This window comes from Panthera onca, chromosome A1, assembly GCF_046562875.1.
Source record: "Panthera onca isolate mPanOnc1 chromosome A1, mPanOnc1 haplotype 2, whole genome shotgun sequence".
In the NCBI taxonomy this organism is placed as follows: domain Eukaryota; kingdom Metazoa; phylum Chordata; class Mammalia; order Carnivora; family Felidae; genus Panthera; species Panthera onca.
Genome location: NC_138339.1, coordinates 167,375,090 through 167,392,408, shown reverse-complemented (window position 1 = coordinate 167,392,408; position 17,319 = coordinate 167,375,090). Strand labels below are relative to the sequence as shown.

The following is a 17,319-nucleotide window of genomic DNA, read 5'->3' as shown; positions in this document are numbered from 1 at the left end:
TGTAGCTCCTCTTCCTAAAAAGGAATGCCAAGATTGTAGAATATTTGATGTTAGGCCTACATAATAACATCTAATAACAGGACAACAGACTTTGAAAGTGACAAAGTTCCATGATAGAATAGTCTTGGCTATCACAGAGAGTAATTGATTTTTTTTTTTTAACGTTTTATTTATTTTTGAGACAGAGGGAGACAGAGCATGAACGGGGGAGGGGCAGAGAGAGAGGGAGACACAGAATCAGAAGCAGGCTCCAGGCTCTGAGCCATCAGCCCAGAGCCTGACGCAGGGCTCGAACTCATGGACCGCGAGATCGTGACCTGAGCTGAAGTCGGACGCTTAACCGACTGAGCCACCCAGGTGCCCCAAGAGTAATTGATTTTAAGGATTGTTTAGTTATATGCTAGTTATATTTGACAGATTAACAAGAGAAAGCCAGTTTATGAATGTTTACAGCACAACTTGAGGTGGGAGAAACCTCACTGAAAAGTAACTCAGCGTGGTGGCTTAGGACAGCTTACTTACCCTCTGCAACAAAGAACAATTACCTTTGTAAAGAAGTGACAGGACAAAGGGAAGCCGTTTTCAGTGTCCCAGGACAGCAGACTGTGGGAGGGTTACATTTTTGGGAAGGCACTAATGGAGTAAGATTTGCTTGCAGGTTCCTCTGGTGCCATCTCTGGGCTAAGAGTCTGTCTCCAGTAAAAGAAAAATTTACATCCTTTAGGTTGGGAGGGGGCGGGTTGAGAGAGCTTTTCCTGCATTTATGGCTTCTTAATTGCCTTCAGCTCAAAATAATTTTTATGTCAAAGAGGCATATTTTGGGTGACATATTCTGGTTTCCTTCCCTCTCCATCCTGGGCAACCCCAGGCTTACTTCCTGCATCCTTCCTGCAGCCATTGAAGTACGTTAAATTTTATGGGGCTTAGCAGAAACTCTCAGGACAAAAGCCTTCTTAAGATCTATTTTTATCTCTTTTTTAATCTCTGGAAGTGCATCAGTTACGTATTTTAACGATCTTTTCAATATTTTAACCAGTGTTTTTGTAATGTCATTGGCAGGGTGATGTAGGGTATATGTATCACAGGGAAGATAAAATGATGTATCAGTTTAAGAACTTTGTATTTTATATATTTGTGTTTATTTTCACATTTATGTATGTTGTATGAAACAGTCCTAAACTCAGAATTCTTTAGACAATAATATACCATGGATATTATCATATTTCTGTGATTAATTTGTGTATTCTGATCAACATCTGTTCTTTAAAACCAGATTTATTCATCGATATGCATATAGTAATTAAACCAAGCACTGTTTAACCAGAAGTAGTACTGGTTATGGATATATAGAGAGTTTTCCATATCATTTAGATTATTGGCTTAATTTTGAACTTGAAAAAAAATGTTTATTTTTGAGAGACAGAGACAGAGAGAGCACGAGCTGGGAAGGGGCAGAGAGAACAGGACAGAGGATCCAAGGCAGGCTCTGTCCTGATAGCAGAGAGCCCAATGTGGGGCTCGAACTCATGCACCATGAGATCAAGACCTGAGCCAAAGTCAGATGCTTAACTGACTGAGCCACATCAGCACTGACAAGTAAGGAACATCTTTGGTAACTCTGGTGTTCCCTAATGTACTTTTTACTAATATTTAGTAATTTCTCCTTGTTAGCCAGATGATACATTTCCTAAGAATGTATATATTTTTTGTTCTAGGAAAGAGACACCTTATACCTTATCTCTTCAAGTTAAAGGAAAATAATATTAATTATGTTGGTTCTAGATTTTATCCTTGCCAGGTCTGTACTTTAGTTTATGGTGTTGATAGCTTATAATATCAGCCTGTAAAACAAGATGTTTATCATGGCCATGATCATATGGTATATCACATTGACCACTGTCACCTTGCCCATATGGTGTAAACTTTTGAGGGTAATTTCATTTAAATTAAGGGCATTTTTGATACATTTTACTATATATTATTATTTCTTAGTTTTTAAGCACTGACTTTATAGTAGTAAAACCATCTTTTAGTGGGAATTTAGTTGTGCTAGGCACTGTACTGATTTATTTGCTTTAATTCCATATCAGTCCTGCACAGATGTATCATTCCCCCCTTTACTGATGAGGAAACTGAGATGTAGAGAAAGTTCAATAAACTGAACAGGGTTACACGGCTAGTGAGTGATATTTTTAGGTGTCAGATCAGGTCTCCTGGTTGCAGATCTCAAACCTAACCACTTGCTCCGTGGGTCCTAGTGTTGGCTGCTTTTAACGGTCCTTGCACATTTTAGAGCTATTATATGGCTAGTATTTTTTATAATTAACATACCTCATTTTCACCAACAAAATTATATACCAATAGAAATGTTACTGAACATTTTTTCTCCCAAATGCTCTATTTCTCCTTAGCACAGGGTTTTGTTTCATTTTTAGATTGTTACATTTTTTTCTTTTTAAGAAAAGTATCTGTCAGGGGCACCTGGGTGGCTCAGTCGATTAAGCATCCAACTTCAGCTCAGGTCAATGATCTCAGGGTTCACAAGTTTGAGCTTTGTGTCTGCATCAGGCTCTCTGCTGTCAGCAGGAGCCTGCTTGGATCCTCTGTCCTCTTCTCTCTCTACCCTCCCCCACTTGAGTACTCTCTCTCTCTCTCTCTCTCTCTCTCTCTCCCGTAAAAATAAATAAGTAAATTTTTTTTTAAGTTTATTTATTTATTTAGAGAGAGACAGAGAAAGCAGGAGCAGGGAAGGCAGAGAGAGAGGGAGAGAGGGAGAATCCCAAGCAGGCTCCGCGTGGTCAGTGCGCAGAGCCCGGTGTGGGGCTCAAACTCATGCAACTGTGAGACTGTGACCTGAGCCAAAATCAAGAGTCGAATTCTTAACCAACTGAGCTGCCCAAGGCGCCCCCCAAAAATATTTTTTTTTTTAAAAAGCATCTGCCATGATGACTGTAATTGACATCAGTGTTACTGGAGTGTCATTGTCATCAAATAAGTGAGTGGGTTTGGGACGTTTGACTTTTTGTGAAAGAAAATGGATAATTTGGCCCTAAGACCTTTACGTTTATTTTCACAAAATAAGTAGAATCGTTTTCTGGCCCAAAAGATTTGAACAGTCATTTTCTCGTTATTACAAAGTATAATAATGATTCTATTCATTAAGCAGTAATTACTGATGTAAGCCAGCACCTCTTCTGTGGGACTCTGACTCTTCTCTGGGGACTGCATGTGTGTGACATGTGGCCTTTTGCGACATGCATGCTCAATCCATAGAGTAGATATTAGTAGAGCTTAGTTTTTCTAAGTATGACAACAAACAGAAGCAAATGTTCTACTATTTTGTTTCTGTGCCCCAAGAGGTCTTGTGTAACCACTTGGATGTGTCCACACTGTGAATCATTAACCTAGAGCAGCAATTGGCAGACCTTTTCTATAAATAAAGGAAGAACTGATGGAGAGGATGTCACACATATGTGTCTGAGACAATGGAAAAATACCATAACACAGTTCTCAGGGTGGTGTCCCAAGACTGCATTATGAGGAGGGGCCCGGGAGACAGCAGCCTGAGACTCAGGATTTCTTTTCTTGCTTATTGCCTATGGATCAGAAGAGGATTTTATCAGAGAAGTTTGTGGATTTTTGTTGTATGAATATCAGCAAGCATCTAGATAGAGAGGCAGGTTCTATGCAGAGAAAGGTCAATAAAATTAAAGCAAATCAAGGGAATCACGAAGACTCAGAGGAATTATAATATGAAAGAAATGTGATATCAGAAAGAATATGATATCAAAGAAAATCTGAGTATAGCAGAAACATCAGTTATGTAAATTTAATCAAATTCCCAAATTAAGAAATGTCGTTATTTATTAATGGAATGTAAGAAAATACTAATAGGGCCCCGGAGACAGTTGGTTTAGGAACCACTCTTCTGGAATTTTAAGCAATTTTTGTCCAAATGTCCTGTCCAGCTTTAAGATTTTATGCCATACTTTTATTAGAAACTCTTATTTGCAGATTTTTGAGGGTTTGTATCTTATTTATTTTATTTATTTTATTTCTTGGGTCCTTTATGACTTTTTAATTTAATGATTCAATGTGTAGATTAACCAGCCCCCTAATGATCTAGGCTGTGTGGCACTGGGCTCTACAGACATTTTTACCCGTATGTTTAAACTTCCTCCAATGTACATGAAGTCTTTTTCACTGAGGAGTGTTATAAACTACCTATTCACCTATTCCCCTGACCCAACCCCCTTTTCTTGGCATGGGGAGTAGGATTGCTGCCATTTCTTCAAATGAATTTTAATAATATGTTTTCACGGTTTTATTTCTATTTTCATGTTCCCTATCACAATACTCGACTCCTATTTCTTTTTCTTTTTTTTAATTTTTTATTAAAATTTTTTTAATGTTTATTTATTCATTTTGAGAGAGAGAGAGAGAGAGAGAGAGAGCAAGCAAGGGAGGGGCAGAGAGAGAGGGAGAGAGAGAATCCCAAGCAGGCTCCACACTGTCAGTGCAGAGCCCATTGTGGGGCTCGATCCCATGAACTGTGGTATCATGACCTGAGCCAATATCAAGAATTGACGCTTAACTGACTGAGCCACCCAGGCACCCCTCTTTTTCTTTTTTTAAAATAAAGTTTATTTATTTATTTTGAGAGAGAGAAAGGTAGAGAGAGAGAGAATCCTAAGCAGGCTCTATGCTAACATCGCAGGACTCATCTCACAAACCATGAGATCATGACCTGAGCTGAAATCAAGAGTTGGATGCTCAACTGACTGAGCCACCCGGGTGCCTCCCTATTTCTTTTTCTGTGTGTATTTCCTGAAGGATAATTGATCCACTTCCCACCATGGAATTTTCTGGTGTTCCTTCTCAACAATCAGTTATCCTGCACAAACCCTGCTATATTGCTGAAGCTTTCCCTGCCACTTAAGGTGCCACTTCTTAATTGCTATAGGACTGATTATTTGCATTTGTCGTTGGCCATTTGGCATATGCAGCCTTACGTTTCATCTTTTTAACGTGTCTGTCCAGCTCCTTGACCGCAAGGACTGCCTTCAGTAGCCCTTTGAGTCCATATGTGGTGCCCTGTGCCCTCGCTCATGCCGCCCTGGAACTTCTGATTGTAGTCAGAGGTGATACCTGTGTCAAGCAGAAGACCTTTCTGTTCTCCCTCTTTGTGGAAGAAAGAGTTCTAAAATTGGCTTTTCTCATTTGTCTCAGTGGACTGAGTAGTCTCATTTGTTCAGTAGTGAAAACCATTGTCACTGGTTGCTGTTCACTTGGAAAATACTTTGAAATGTATATTCTCTTTTTGTTTAAGTTATCCTGTAAGGACTGTTAGGCCTGCTTTCCTGGGTTCTAGGTTTGTTAGACTTTGTAACTCCCCAGTGTTTGCTGATCTGCTCATTTCCAGTGGTCCCTCAGTCAGTGGAAACTGAGCTCACTCATGGACTAAAAACAAAATACAGGGATTTTGATACAATTAGCAGATTTAACTGTTGATATGAAGGGAAGTATTTTTTTTTCAGAGACGTAATTACTCATAATAAAACTCTGAGTAAGTTGTCAGCAACTATTCAAACTAGTGGTTCAGTTTTACCATTATATTACTATTATTATTCAGATACCTTAAAACTCTTGGTTCACTTAGCTACCAACATTGATGCCTGGCAAATCTCGATTCATCTTATTTTTTAAGTTTATTTTGAGAGAGAGAGCACGCAGAGGGGAAGGGAAAAGAGAGAGAGAGAGAAAGAGAGACTTAGAATCCCAAGCAGGCCCTGAGCTGTCAGTTCAGAGCCTGATATGGGGCTTGAACTCACAAACCGTGAGATCATGACCTGAGCCAAAATCTAGAGTCAGACGCTTAATCGACTGAGCCACTCAGGCGATTGATTAATTTTTGATTAATTTTTAAAGATCAGCTAGCTTAACAGTTATACTAATGTTCATGTATGTCATCTTTATTCTGGTATGTATCATAACTCATTCATTTTGCCTAACACAGAATAGCTACCTCTGCCCTATCCCGATATTACTCACAGATACTCTCACTGTGGCCACTGCTATGAGCTTACTACAGAACCTTAGCACATCTTGGCTGGATGACGCATTAATATTCTGCTCTCCTCATCCACTGGTTTCTCCAATTCTTATTAGACACTGTGGCAGGTAGATCTTTTCAAAGAGTAGTGCTAAGGGGCGCCTGGGTGGCTCAGTCGGTTAAGCGTCCGACATCGGCTCAGGTCACGATCTCGCGGTATGTGAGTTCGAGCCCTGCGTCGGGCTCTGTGCTGACTGCTCAGAGCCTGGAGCCTGTTTCAGATTCTGTGTCTCCCTCTCTCTCTGACCCTCCCCCGTTCATGCTCTGTCTCTCTCTGTCTCAAAAATAAATAAACATTAAAAAAAAAATTAAAAAAACAAACAAACAAAAAAACCCCCAAAGAGTAGTGCTAATAGATCCTTCTATTTTAGGAGCTCTCTAGTGCTTGCTTAAAGCATAAAATTGTTAGCATCACTCAAAGCCAATGCAGACTGGCCTTTCACTGCTGTCCTACATGAACCAGTTGTATTTATCTATTTATTATTTTTTTTTTAATGTTTTAAATGTTTGTTTCTGAGAGAGACAAAGAGACAGAGACATAGCCTGAGCAGGGGAGGTGCAGAGAGAGGGAGACACAGAATCTGAAGCAGGCTCCAGGCTCTGAGCTGTCAGCACAGAGCTGGATGCAGGGCTTGAAGCCACAAGCTGTGAGATCAGGACCTGAGCTGAAGTCGGATGCTTAACTGACTGAGCCACCCAGGTGCCCCTGAACCAGTTGTATTTAAAAGATGTCAAGGGAGGAAGAGTCTTGTAGGATGATATTATGTGCTGGGTTAAAGAATCTGGTTCTTGTCTTTATTTATTTTTTAAGGAATGGAGGATTTTTTTTAATGTTTCTTTATTTGAGAGAGTGTGAGAGAGAGCATGCACCTGTGCACATAAGCGGGGGAAGGGGAAAGGGGGGAGGGGGACAGAGGATCCAAAGCAGGCTCTGTGCTGATGGCAGAGAGCCTGAATTGGGGCTCAAACTCACAAACCGTGAGATCATGACCTGAGCTGAAGTTGGACGCTTAACCGACTGAGCCACCCAGGCACCCCCTGGTTCTTGTTTTTGAACGTGTAAAATACATTCTGATGTATTCTTCTAGACTTCTCCACAGTTTTCCTATAGATGATCAATCAACCTGTATAGAACAAATTCACGCTAAAGAAACTAAAAAAAACCAGACTGTTTGTATATTAACTTACAGTGAGAGATATAATAAACCAAGGCATCGGAATTCTCTTGTCAGCAGCTCAGGAAATCTCCTCACCGTTCAGCTGGCCAGCTGATTCCTAGTTCTTTTCTTCTTTTGTGTGCCATACAGATCATGGTCCTGCACTTGGAAGTGATTGCTTTGTTACTTGTCAGATTTTTTTAGAAATTCTCTGGTCTAGGCTGAACATCGTTGTGAATTTAGTTTCCATCAGTAATACATTGATATGTCTTCTCCTGACTGGAAGTTACGTCTTCAGATGACTACCTCAATGTAGTAAATACTGCATTTACTGTCTTTTTATTTCAGAAGGTGACATTTTTCTGACCTTGTCCTGAAATTCTTGGGGTGCTGTACGGTAGGCCTGGCTACGCTATCACACCCTAGATTCTAAAGTAGACGACTTGCTGTTCCCTAATTACATCCCTCCCCTGTAATGACTTTGTTTTTTCCTCATGCCTGTTCCTCTGTCTGGATTGTTGAAATCCTACCACTTGGTGAAGTTCTGTTTTGAATGTCCCCTTTCTTGATTCTTCAAACCTGATGTGCTCTTCCTCCTTTGAATTACAACCCTTTTCTGTGGCTCTGTCTTATCCCACTCTATATTAAGGTTACTTGTTTTATCTTCCCTCTGAGGGCAGCTTCAGGTGCTGTGTATCACTTGCCTTTTGTTTGCCTGCGGTTCCTGGTATACTTAGTAGGTGCTCAGAAATTGCTTACTGAATTGAATTAAATGAAATTTTCCTTTAACTCTAGGCCAGTTCTCAGAATGCCAACATCAGCATCACCTGTGCAACTTGTTAGACATACTAATTCTTGGTCCCCACTCCAGACCTGCTGGCTCAGACACTCTGGGGTTGGGTACCAGCCATCAGGTGTTTAACAAGCCCTGTGTGTCAAGCTTGAGAACTATTGCTGTGGTCTTTCTAAACAGACATTATCCAACCTCTTTTTCAAGAGCTGGGTCTTCCATTGATAGGAAATATGGTGATTTTCAGATTGTGCTCAGGTGAGCCATGGGAATTCTATGGTGGTGCCTTGGTGCAGGGTCGGGGGAGAACTTGGGATCTAGATTCCCTACCTCATTTTTGGCCACAGCAACTTGCTTTTAGCTTTTTTTTATGCACTAGTATGCCATGTCAACGTTCCTTGCACCAGGGTTCCATATGGAAAAAAGTCTGAAAATTACTGATCTAAATTAGAGGTCATCAAACTACAGTCCTTTTTGTAAATAAAGTTTGATTGGAACACCGCCATATCCATTTGCTTACACATTGCCTATGGCTGTTTCCATGCTACAATGGCAGAGTTGAGTAGTATGAGTAGTGCTCATGACCCACAAACCTCAAATATTTACTCTCTGTCCCTTTAAGAAAAAGCTTGCTAATCCCTGCTCTAAATCAATCAGAACCTTGCGGTAAGGAGCAGAAACATCCCTGGCTATCACTAAGCCCATAACCATTATGCTACAGAAGAAAAATCACCTCATGTCTTCTAGAAAATGAGGACATGGTCAAAGAGTGTTTACAGTGGACAAAAAGATGTGAAGGTTAATGAGAGCAAATTTTCTTAGTTATCTCATTTGCTCCTGAAATCCTGAATATATTCTAGGAAATTAAACTCATTACTATTCACAGGTGTTTTGTGTTACATTCGACTTAAAGAAGGATAATGTGAAGTACTTAAAGATAGCCATTAAGAAGCTAATATAAAAATTCTTTTCATTAAAACTTTTAGTCATTTCGGAAAATTTTTTATGGGGCATTTTCACAATTTTAAGAAAGGTTTGAAGAGTTTTTTCTAAACCAACTATGTGTGTCACCATCTTTTGTAATTATTGAATCTGTTAGGAGACTAAATGCATACATTTATGTTTGCTCACTATCCTAGAACCCATCTGTAATGAAGGAAGTGACATACTGACCCTCTTCTGAATTTTAGTTCTGATGGTTCTTCATTTAGAGCTGCCCTTGGGTGTCAGTTTTTAAATTGTCAGGGGAGGTCAACCAAAAGCTGCAGAAAGATTTATCATTTGTCATTATGCAATAGAGATTTTAATGGAAAAGATCACCTTGCCATACAGGTACGTTCTGGTGCTTCTGGCCATGAAGTAAAATCTATGGGAAAGACCTACATGAAGCCTTGGAGAAAGAATTTAAGCCAGAAATGTTATTGTCTCCATGGAGCCCACAAATTGTGTGTATCTACGGGGTAGGGTGGGGTCCTGCCTTCTTAGCTGTGCTACAGCTATTGACCTGCTGTTTTTAGTGGTCTCCAGCCATCTCAGTGGCCAGAAAGTCAATTAGAGAAACCACAAATTGCAAGCTTTCATCTACTTCACCTATTTTTAGGCTTTCTAGTTTTAATGGGCTATTTGTTCATGAATAATTTAGTTTCTTCCGGGAGATGCATGTTAATGAGACCTCAGTCAATGGCTTTAAATATTGAGTGCTGGTAAAAACTTATTGCTTATGATACTACTTTTGAAATTACTTCACAACTAATATAGCTGTGGGAAATATAAAAGAAGGAGTCTGCGGTATGACCAGCCTGTCCGAGAGATGTTCTTATTACTTGGCTTGAGAAACCTGTCCCTCCTGTCTGGGTAACTTTTGTAGAAACATTAAAGTGTGTATTAGCGGGGAAAGTCTACATTTTTGGAGTCTGTGTACTATCTACCCATCAACATCAGTGCTCTTCAAACTGGGGACGTATACATTACTGGGGCTGTGTGAGATGACCACTGTGGAATGAGAAGAACATAATAGAATGTCATTATTTAAAAAAATTTTTTTTTAAAGTTTGTTCATCTTTGAAAGAGACAGAGAGAGCAGGCGAGCGTGAGTGGGGGAGGGGCAGAGAGAGAGGAAGACACAGAATCCAAAGCAGACTGCAGGCTCTGAGCTGTCTGCACAGAGCCTGATGCGGGGGGGGGGGGGGGGGGGGTGTCAAACCCATAAACCGTGAGATCATGACCTGAGCTGAAGTCGGACACGTAACCAACTGAGCCACCCAGGCACCCCTATATTGTCAGTATTTTAATTTAATTTCAAAATTCCTACCTTTTGTATGTCTTCTATAAAGTCCTATTAGTACCATAGTATCTATAAACAAAAATGCTTCTCATGGGCATGTTGTTTCAGAAATTTCCCATGACAGATGTGCACAACCAGAAAAGTTGAGACCATTGTTGTACACACTAGGTGTTAGGTTTTATGTGGTAATTAAATTCTGTAGACAAGTAGGTGTTATTAGAAGATTTTGGTAAGCAAGGACGTATTTCAGGTCTTAAGTTTCCTATTCAGTTTATCTGAATTTCAGTCAAAAGGGTAAAACCGAAACTACATTTATTCATATTTTTGTGTATCTATAAATCTTCTCCTTTTCCCCCAGCAATGTCAGTGTCTTCCAAGTCATGTCTTCCCTTCAGTCCTTAGCTAGTCATTTGCGTAAAGCGTCCACAGTGCTTTATGGTTCCTCAGTTTGTTTGCTTTTGTTTTGTGTAGCTTCTGGGGCCTTGTCGAAGTTAACTCATGGATTGAAAGATGAATCACTGGCTTATATCTATCATTGCCAAAATCATTATTTTTGTCCAATTGGCTTCGAAGCAACCCCTGTTAAAGCTAATAAAGCATTCAGGTAAGGATTTCCATATTTTATGTGGATAACTCACTGAGAGAAGCATTTCCATATTTTATGTGGGTAACTCACCAAAAAAAGAAAGCATTTAGGAAATATTTAGTCACTCAGAAATTGGAAGCCTTGATTATTTCTTTCATTTGCATCAAGTTAGACTATGCTCTAAATATTTAGCTAGTTCTTTTGCAGAATTGCATTTGGTTAATTGGGCTTTTTACATTATCCACTTAGATGCTGTTGTTCAGACTCGTGCAATGAAAGACATCTGAAAAACCACTTTTATCTTTATTACAAAATGATTGCAAAGGACTTCATGTATTATGTCACTGTGTTTTCATCCATTGTTCACATGGAAAATGAGTTAGGGGATCTTGTGTCAAAAAGTTGTCCCAACTGAGCACATTAAGAAGCATCTTCTTTCCTCCTAGTGAAAAATGTGGAATTTATCAGTGTTGTCCTGGGTGGGTAGCATCGGTCATTGAGGAGGAGGAGAGGGCAGCCCTCTTCTTTTGGTGAAGGCTGAAGGTCAGGCAGGGAGAACATGGCTTCCTCATCTGGGGATAGGTTGGGTTCTTTGAGGCTGGAGGCCATGCAAGCATGAGTCCCTCTCAAGGCACTGTGGGGTTGGGGGATGCTGGGGCAGTATCCTGAGATCTGGGAGAACCAGGAAGCTGGACATTATAATTTTGTGAATGAGGAACAAGAGGGAAAGTACTTGATCTCTCCAAATCCTAAAATGTTTTATTCATCTCTCTGGAGGTGAGGTATATTGTTTCTTCTATGGTTTCATCCTGAGGCTTCATCTTACTCCAGACATCTATCAAACATAAAACATGAAAAAGTAGGTAGTCCAACTTTGTACCCATTAGGGGAGAGTTCCATACCTCTGCCTGTACCTAAGCATCACCTGAGATGCCTTTACAACTGTGCAAATCCCTCTAGATCTACTTGAATTTCCCGGAGTCGGATTTAGGCATCTGACTTTAGGGTTTCATTTTTAGGATGCCTTTTGAAAATTTCTAAATGCACAGTGAAAGGAGACGAGTAGCTGAAGAATGCTTGTAGGATGCTAGGATTTTTTCTCTTTTTTTTAGATTCTAAGAGGTGGTATATTTCATTTTTTTTCATTTTTTTTTTTATCCCTAGATTTTATAATTGAGATCAAGACCTAAGTTTTATTTATACTTTCTCTTTAATGGTCTTAAGAAGTTTGTTCAAGCTTAAACTCCAATTATCTATTCTAGTATTAATGAATGTCATCTTTGAATAACTTTAGTATATTTTTTATTAACATAGTGGAAGCAATATTTTCAAGGGAGTGAATGACCTTTATTAAGCCTACTTTTAATCTGTTTTATATTTAGCAGGGGTCCCCTCTCACCACAAGAAGTAGAGTATTGGATCTTAATTGGAGAATCAAGTAGAAAACATCCTGCTATTCACTGTAAAAAGTATGTTAACTTCCCTTATTCTCTTTAATTTAGGTAAGATTTACATATAGTGAAATGCACAGATCTTAATTGTATAATTAGGTGGAGTTTGATAAATGAATATACCTGTGTAATCATCACTGCAATCAAGATATGGAACATTTTCATTGTATTGAAAGTACCCTCATTCTCCTTTCCTGTCAGTCCCCATAGACAGCCTCTGCTCTGTCATGATGGGTTGCTTTGCATGTTCTTGAAATTCATGTAAATGGAGTCATAAAATATTCTTTCTTATCTGGCTTCTATCATTTAAGTAACCTTGTGAGATTCATCTACTTTGTCATGCATATCATGATTTTTTTTTTTTTACTGCTGAGTGGTATTAACTAGTGTAAGTGTACCACGATTTTTTATCCATTTTTCTGTTGATCACCATTTGGATTATTTTGAGTTTGGTCTTATGTGGGTAAAGCTATTAGGAACGCTAATGTTTATATCGTTAGAAAATTTCTAGGTAACAGCTTCACTGAGATAAAATTCACATACCATAAGGTTCACCCTTTTAAAAATGTATACAATTCAGTGGATTTTAGTATATTCAGAGTTGAGCATCAACCACCATGATCTAATTCTAGGAACTAAAACCCTATACCCATTAGCAGCCACTCCCCAGCCCCCTCCCCTCACTCCCTGGCAACACTGATCTACTTTCTATCTCTGTGCATTTGCCTGATATGGACATTTCCTATAAATGGAATCATATAATATGTGGACTTTCGTATCTTTTTTCACTTAGAGTAATGTTTTCAGTGTTCATCTGTGTTGTGGCATAGACCAGAACTTCATTCCTTGATATGGCCAAATAATTTTCTGCTGTATGGATCTGCCACATTTTATTGTGCAAGTTTTTGGAGGACATGTTTATATGTTTTCTTCCTCTTGGATAGGTATCTAGGATTGGGGTTGCTGATTATAGGATAGCTGGGAGAAAGTTCTCCAGTGGGGTTATGCCATTTTATACTCCTACAGGCAATGTATGGAGAACCCAGCTTTTCTTCATATCTTCTCCAATATGTGATATTGTTATTTTTTTTTTTTTTTTTTACTTATTTTTTTTTTTTATTTTTCTGGCTTTATTGAGTTGTAATACACAAATACAATGTATATATTTAAAGTGTACCGTGTGCTGATTTGATCTACATTTTGTGAAATGGTTGCCACAATCAAGTGTCAATTAACATATCTATCAGCTCACGTAGTTACCTTTTCTGCCTATATGTGGTGAGAACACTTAAGATCTGCTCTCAGCAAGTTTCAAGTGTACCATACGGTATTATTAACTGTAGCCATTATGCTGTACAGATCCATAAGTTTGTTATGTTTTTTGATGGTATTGCAAATTGATACCATTTGCAATAAAAAATTTGTCTGTTTTCCACTTTTATTGAGACATAATTGACACACATTGCTATATAAGTTAATGGTGTAGAGCATGATGGTTTGATTTACATATATTGTGAAACGATGACTACAGTAGGTTAACGAAAGAATTCTCCTTGTGATGAGCACTCTTAGGATCTACTCTCTTAACAACTTCCCTGTATGTCACACAGCAGTGTTCGCTATAATCACCATGTTGTATATTACATCCCTAGTACTTATTTATCCTATAACTGGAAGTTTGTACCTCTTGGCACCTTCCTTTAAAAAATTTCACTTCTGAATTAGTTTCTGGTAGTGTACAAAAATGCAATCTATTTTTCTACATAGCTCTTGAATCTTGCGTTTTTATCAGACTCACTCACAATTCCAGTAATAGTTTTATAATCCAAAGTAATTTGTAATTGCTTTGTGTTTTCTATACAATCAATCATGTTATCTGTGAATAAACACATGTTAACTTTGAAATCTTTTGAAAACTCAACTCTAATTGAAAAGGAAATATGGGCTGTTTCTACTCTAGCCTGCAGGATGTCATTTAACGGGTTGATAAATATGTATTTCATAATGAAAGTAGCCATTTTTTGAACTGAGAATCTTGGCAATAGTTGGTTAAGCAGACTTGTCATAAAAAAAGAATTAGGGCTTAGGATGTGGAACAATCTTGTTATGAAAGAATTATCGTTATGGTAATATTGTAGCAAATTGCTCATGTGAAAAGTTCCATTACAGTGGTATTTTGTACTTAGAGAAAAGTGTGCTTTATCCTTCCTTTTTCACTATAGGTGGGCAGATATTGTTACTGATCTCAACACTCAAAATCCAGAATATCTAGATATCCGACACTTAGAGAGGGGGCTGCAGTATCGAAAAACAAAGAAGGTAAGAACACCATTGTATCTGAAGATATTTCCCAAGCTGACAAAAGGCACTGTTTTACTCAGTACTCCTTAGGTTGTAAATAATAGAAATCCAGTTCAGATTATCTCAGATAGAAGAGTGAAAATTATGTTCAGGAAAGAGGGGTATCTTTAGAATGAAAACACAAGGAGGATAGCCCGGAATCAGAAGGGACTGGTACCTGGTAAAAGAATGGTGGCAGGGGCCAAGTAGCTTCTCTGTCTCATTCTTCTGGGAGTTATATGTTGTTCTTATCTGTCTGAATATTTACTTTCTGAAGATCAAGAACTTCAACTTATGTCTCCCTTTCAGGTGAGCAGTCTAGATAAGCTGAGAGTGGCCTGCCCAGGCCCAGTCCCATAGTTTTGGCCCAGCTTGGGTCAGGTGTTCACTTCTGAGCCAAATGAACTGTGGCCATGAAGCAGAGTCATGTGTACAAACAAGGAGGCTTGGGGAGGTTCTCAGTGAAAGTAGATTCTGTGGATTGAGTTGACATTCCACTGATATGGTCCTACTAACATCAAGAACATATAGGAGACAGGAAGAGGAATGATCTTGGTGTTTGGATTGGGCAGATGGGGAAGCAGCAGTGTGTGTGACCAGTGGAGAGTCATATGGGTGGTGGGGGCGTTGTTTTGGCTCCTGTGGGCATTGTTATATTTTTGTAAAGGCAGCTGGTCAGGAATGATGCAGGATAAGGTGATCTGATGATATCTGAAAAGCGTAAGTACTGTTTTGAGGCAGGTGAAGGGGGAAAAATAAGGCAATTCATAGGAACCCACATTATTAGTATAATTAATTTCCTTTCACTTTCTTAACTTTTTTTTTTTTTTTTCTTCTCAGGTTGGGGGAAATTTGCATTGCATCATAGCATTCCAGAGACTTAATTGGCAACGATTTGGCCTTTGGAACTTTCCATTTGGAACCATTAGACAAGAATCACAACCTCCAACACATGCCCAGGGAATAGCCAAATCTGAGAGTGAAGATAATATCTCCAAGAAGCAGCATGGGCGCCTGGGCCGGTCTTTCAGTGCTAGTTTCCATCAGGACTCGGCATGGAAAAAGATGTCCAGTATCCATGAGAGAAGGAACAGTGGTTACCAGGGTTACAGTGATTATGATGGGAATGACTGACCATGTTGGGTACTGAACAACTTGTGTTATAAACACGACTGCTCTATACAAGACTGCATTAAGACAGTAGAAGGTTTTATTAAGTCTACACTAAATAGGAACAGAGCTTGTGGTACAAAATATAACCTTGTAGTTCTCCAGTAAATAAGCTTGTATATGATTATGATGGGTGATTTCAGATATAGAAGCAGGTAAGCACAGATTATTGTCCTTTTATAAGAGTATATAAACATTATGGACAATTTCACAAAATCCAATAAAATTACATATAAACAAATCAAACACAAATTCACTTAATAGCATCATGATTTGAAATACTTAAGCATGAAGTGGTTTCTTATAACTCGATCACCACACATTTGTTGCAGATAGTTTTATTCCTAAACTCAAGATAAAAGGTACCATCTGCCCTTTTAAAGAAAATTGGGGCTGTTGATTTCTAGCTTTCTCTCATGGTTAAAGCTCATTTAAAATTATTTAGCGAGTCTAGAATTCTTTTACTTGCAAGCAGCATCTTGCCTGCCTCATTTGTTTCCTGACTAACTTTTTCAGGATCCTCAATAAAGAGGCAAAGTGAAGACTCCAGAAACTGATCTTTTCTATTGGTGCATTGATTCGGGATATTCTTGGCTTTCTTGACTTGGTATGTTACCATCCAATATTGACAAGATCTTCAGGCCTTGAAAGACTTCTGTCTACAGTGAACCTTGTTTTGGGATAGAATAAAAGAAAAGTGGAATTCAAAGTTTCTATATCCAAGGTAATCTGTGAAATGAGATCTTCCAATATTTGACTGGTCCCTGAGTGTGGAGTCCTATGTTGTTAACAGCATTAAAGATGCATTAGGAATGCCATTGCCACTCAGAGGACAAATATCCATATTCCCAACTCTGAGCTGCTTCCTTTTTTAAGTCATACAATTAGCTGTTTGTAGTGAGTGTTAAATAGTTCAGAAAGAGTGGATTTCATGTATTTCAGCTCCTCTCTAGTTGATGTCAATTTTTCTTCTGCTGTCAGCCTGTGACATGTTCTTTCATTTCAGGGGCTGTTCATGACTCAAATCAGTAACTTGATTATTACAAGGTGCTGAATATGTTGGTAACCATATTGCAATACACCTCAAGGAGAGGGTTCAGATTTTTATTTTTAAAATATTTTCATTTTCTTCTCTTTTGAATTTTATATCCATTTATCCACTCAGACATGCCTAGCCTACAGACAGGGATATATATTGTGAAATGGTCATTTTTCTGAAGAGAATATTTTGCGTGAAATGCAAAGGACTGAGAGATTTGTAGGTTGTTGATTTTGTTACTTCACACTGGAACTTTTAAGAAGTTTTCATCAAATAAAGTTTTGTTTTCTACTTTTAATAATGTGAATATTGTGAACCTTTTTTTTACATAGGGAGTACCCTTGGAATTTGGTTTGAAGCCCGTGACAATTCCGCCTAAGTAGTATAAGA

The 17,319-nt window shown here is 38.7% G+C and overlaps 1 protein-coding gene across 4 annotated transcripts in view; it reads left to right on the top strand.

The window, feature by feature from the left end:
* BIVM (basic, immunoglobulin-like variable motif containing) overlaps positions 1-17,268 on the top strand; it is a 43,728-nt gene extending 26,460 nt beyond the window's left edge. For 3 of the 4 annotated variants that reach the window (XM_078453134.1, XM_060636724.3, XM_060636723.3), the window contains exons 7-10: positions 10,815-10,947; positions 12,312-12,398; positions 14,603-14,699; positions 15,561-17,262. In XM_078453134.1, the coding sequence (XP_078309260.1) occupies positions 10,815-10,947; positions 12,312-12,398; positions 14,603-14,699; positions 15,561-15,854 (611 nt within the window). In that variant the 3' untranslated portion in view covers positions 15,855-17,262. Of the gene's footprint in view, positions 1-10,814; positions 10,948-12,311; positions 12,399-14,602; positions 14,700-15,560 lie in introns of all 4 variants that reach the window. The other variant, XM_078453141.2, reaches the window with a different exon arrangement.
* Positions 17,269-17,319: the final 51 nt, after the last annotated feature.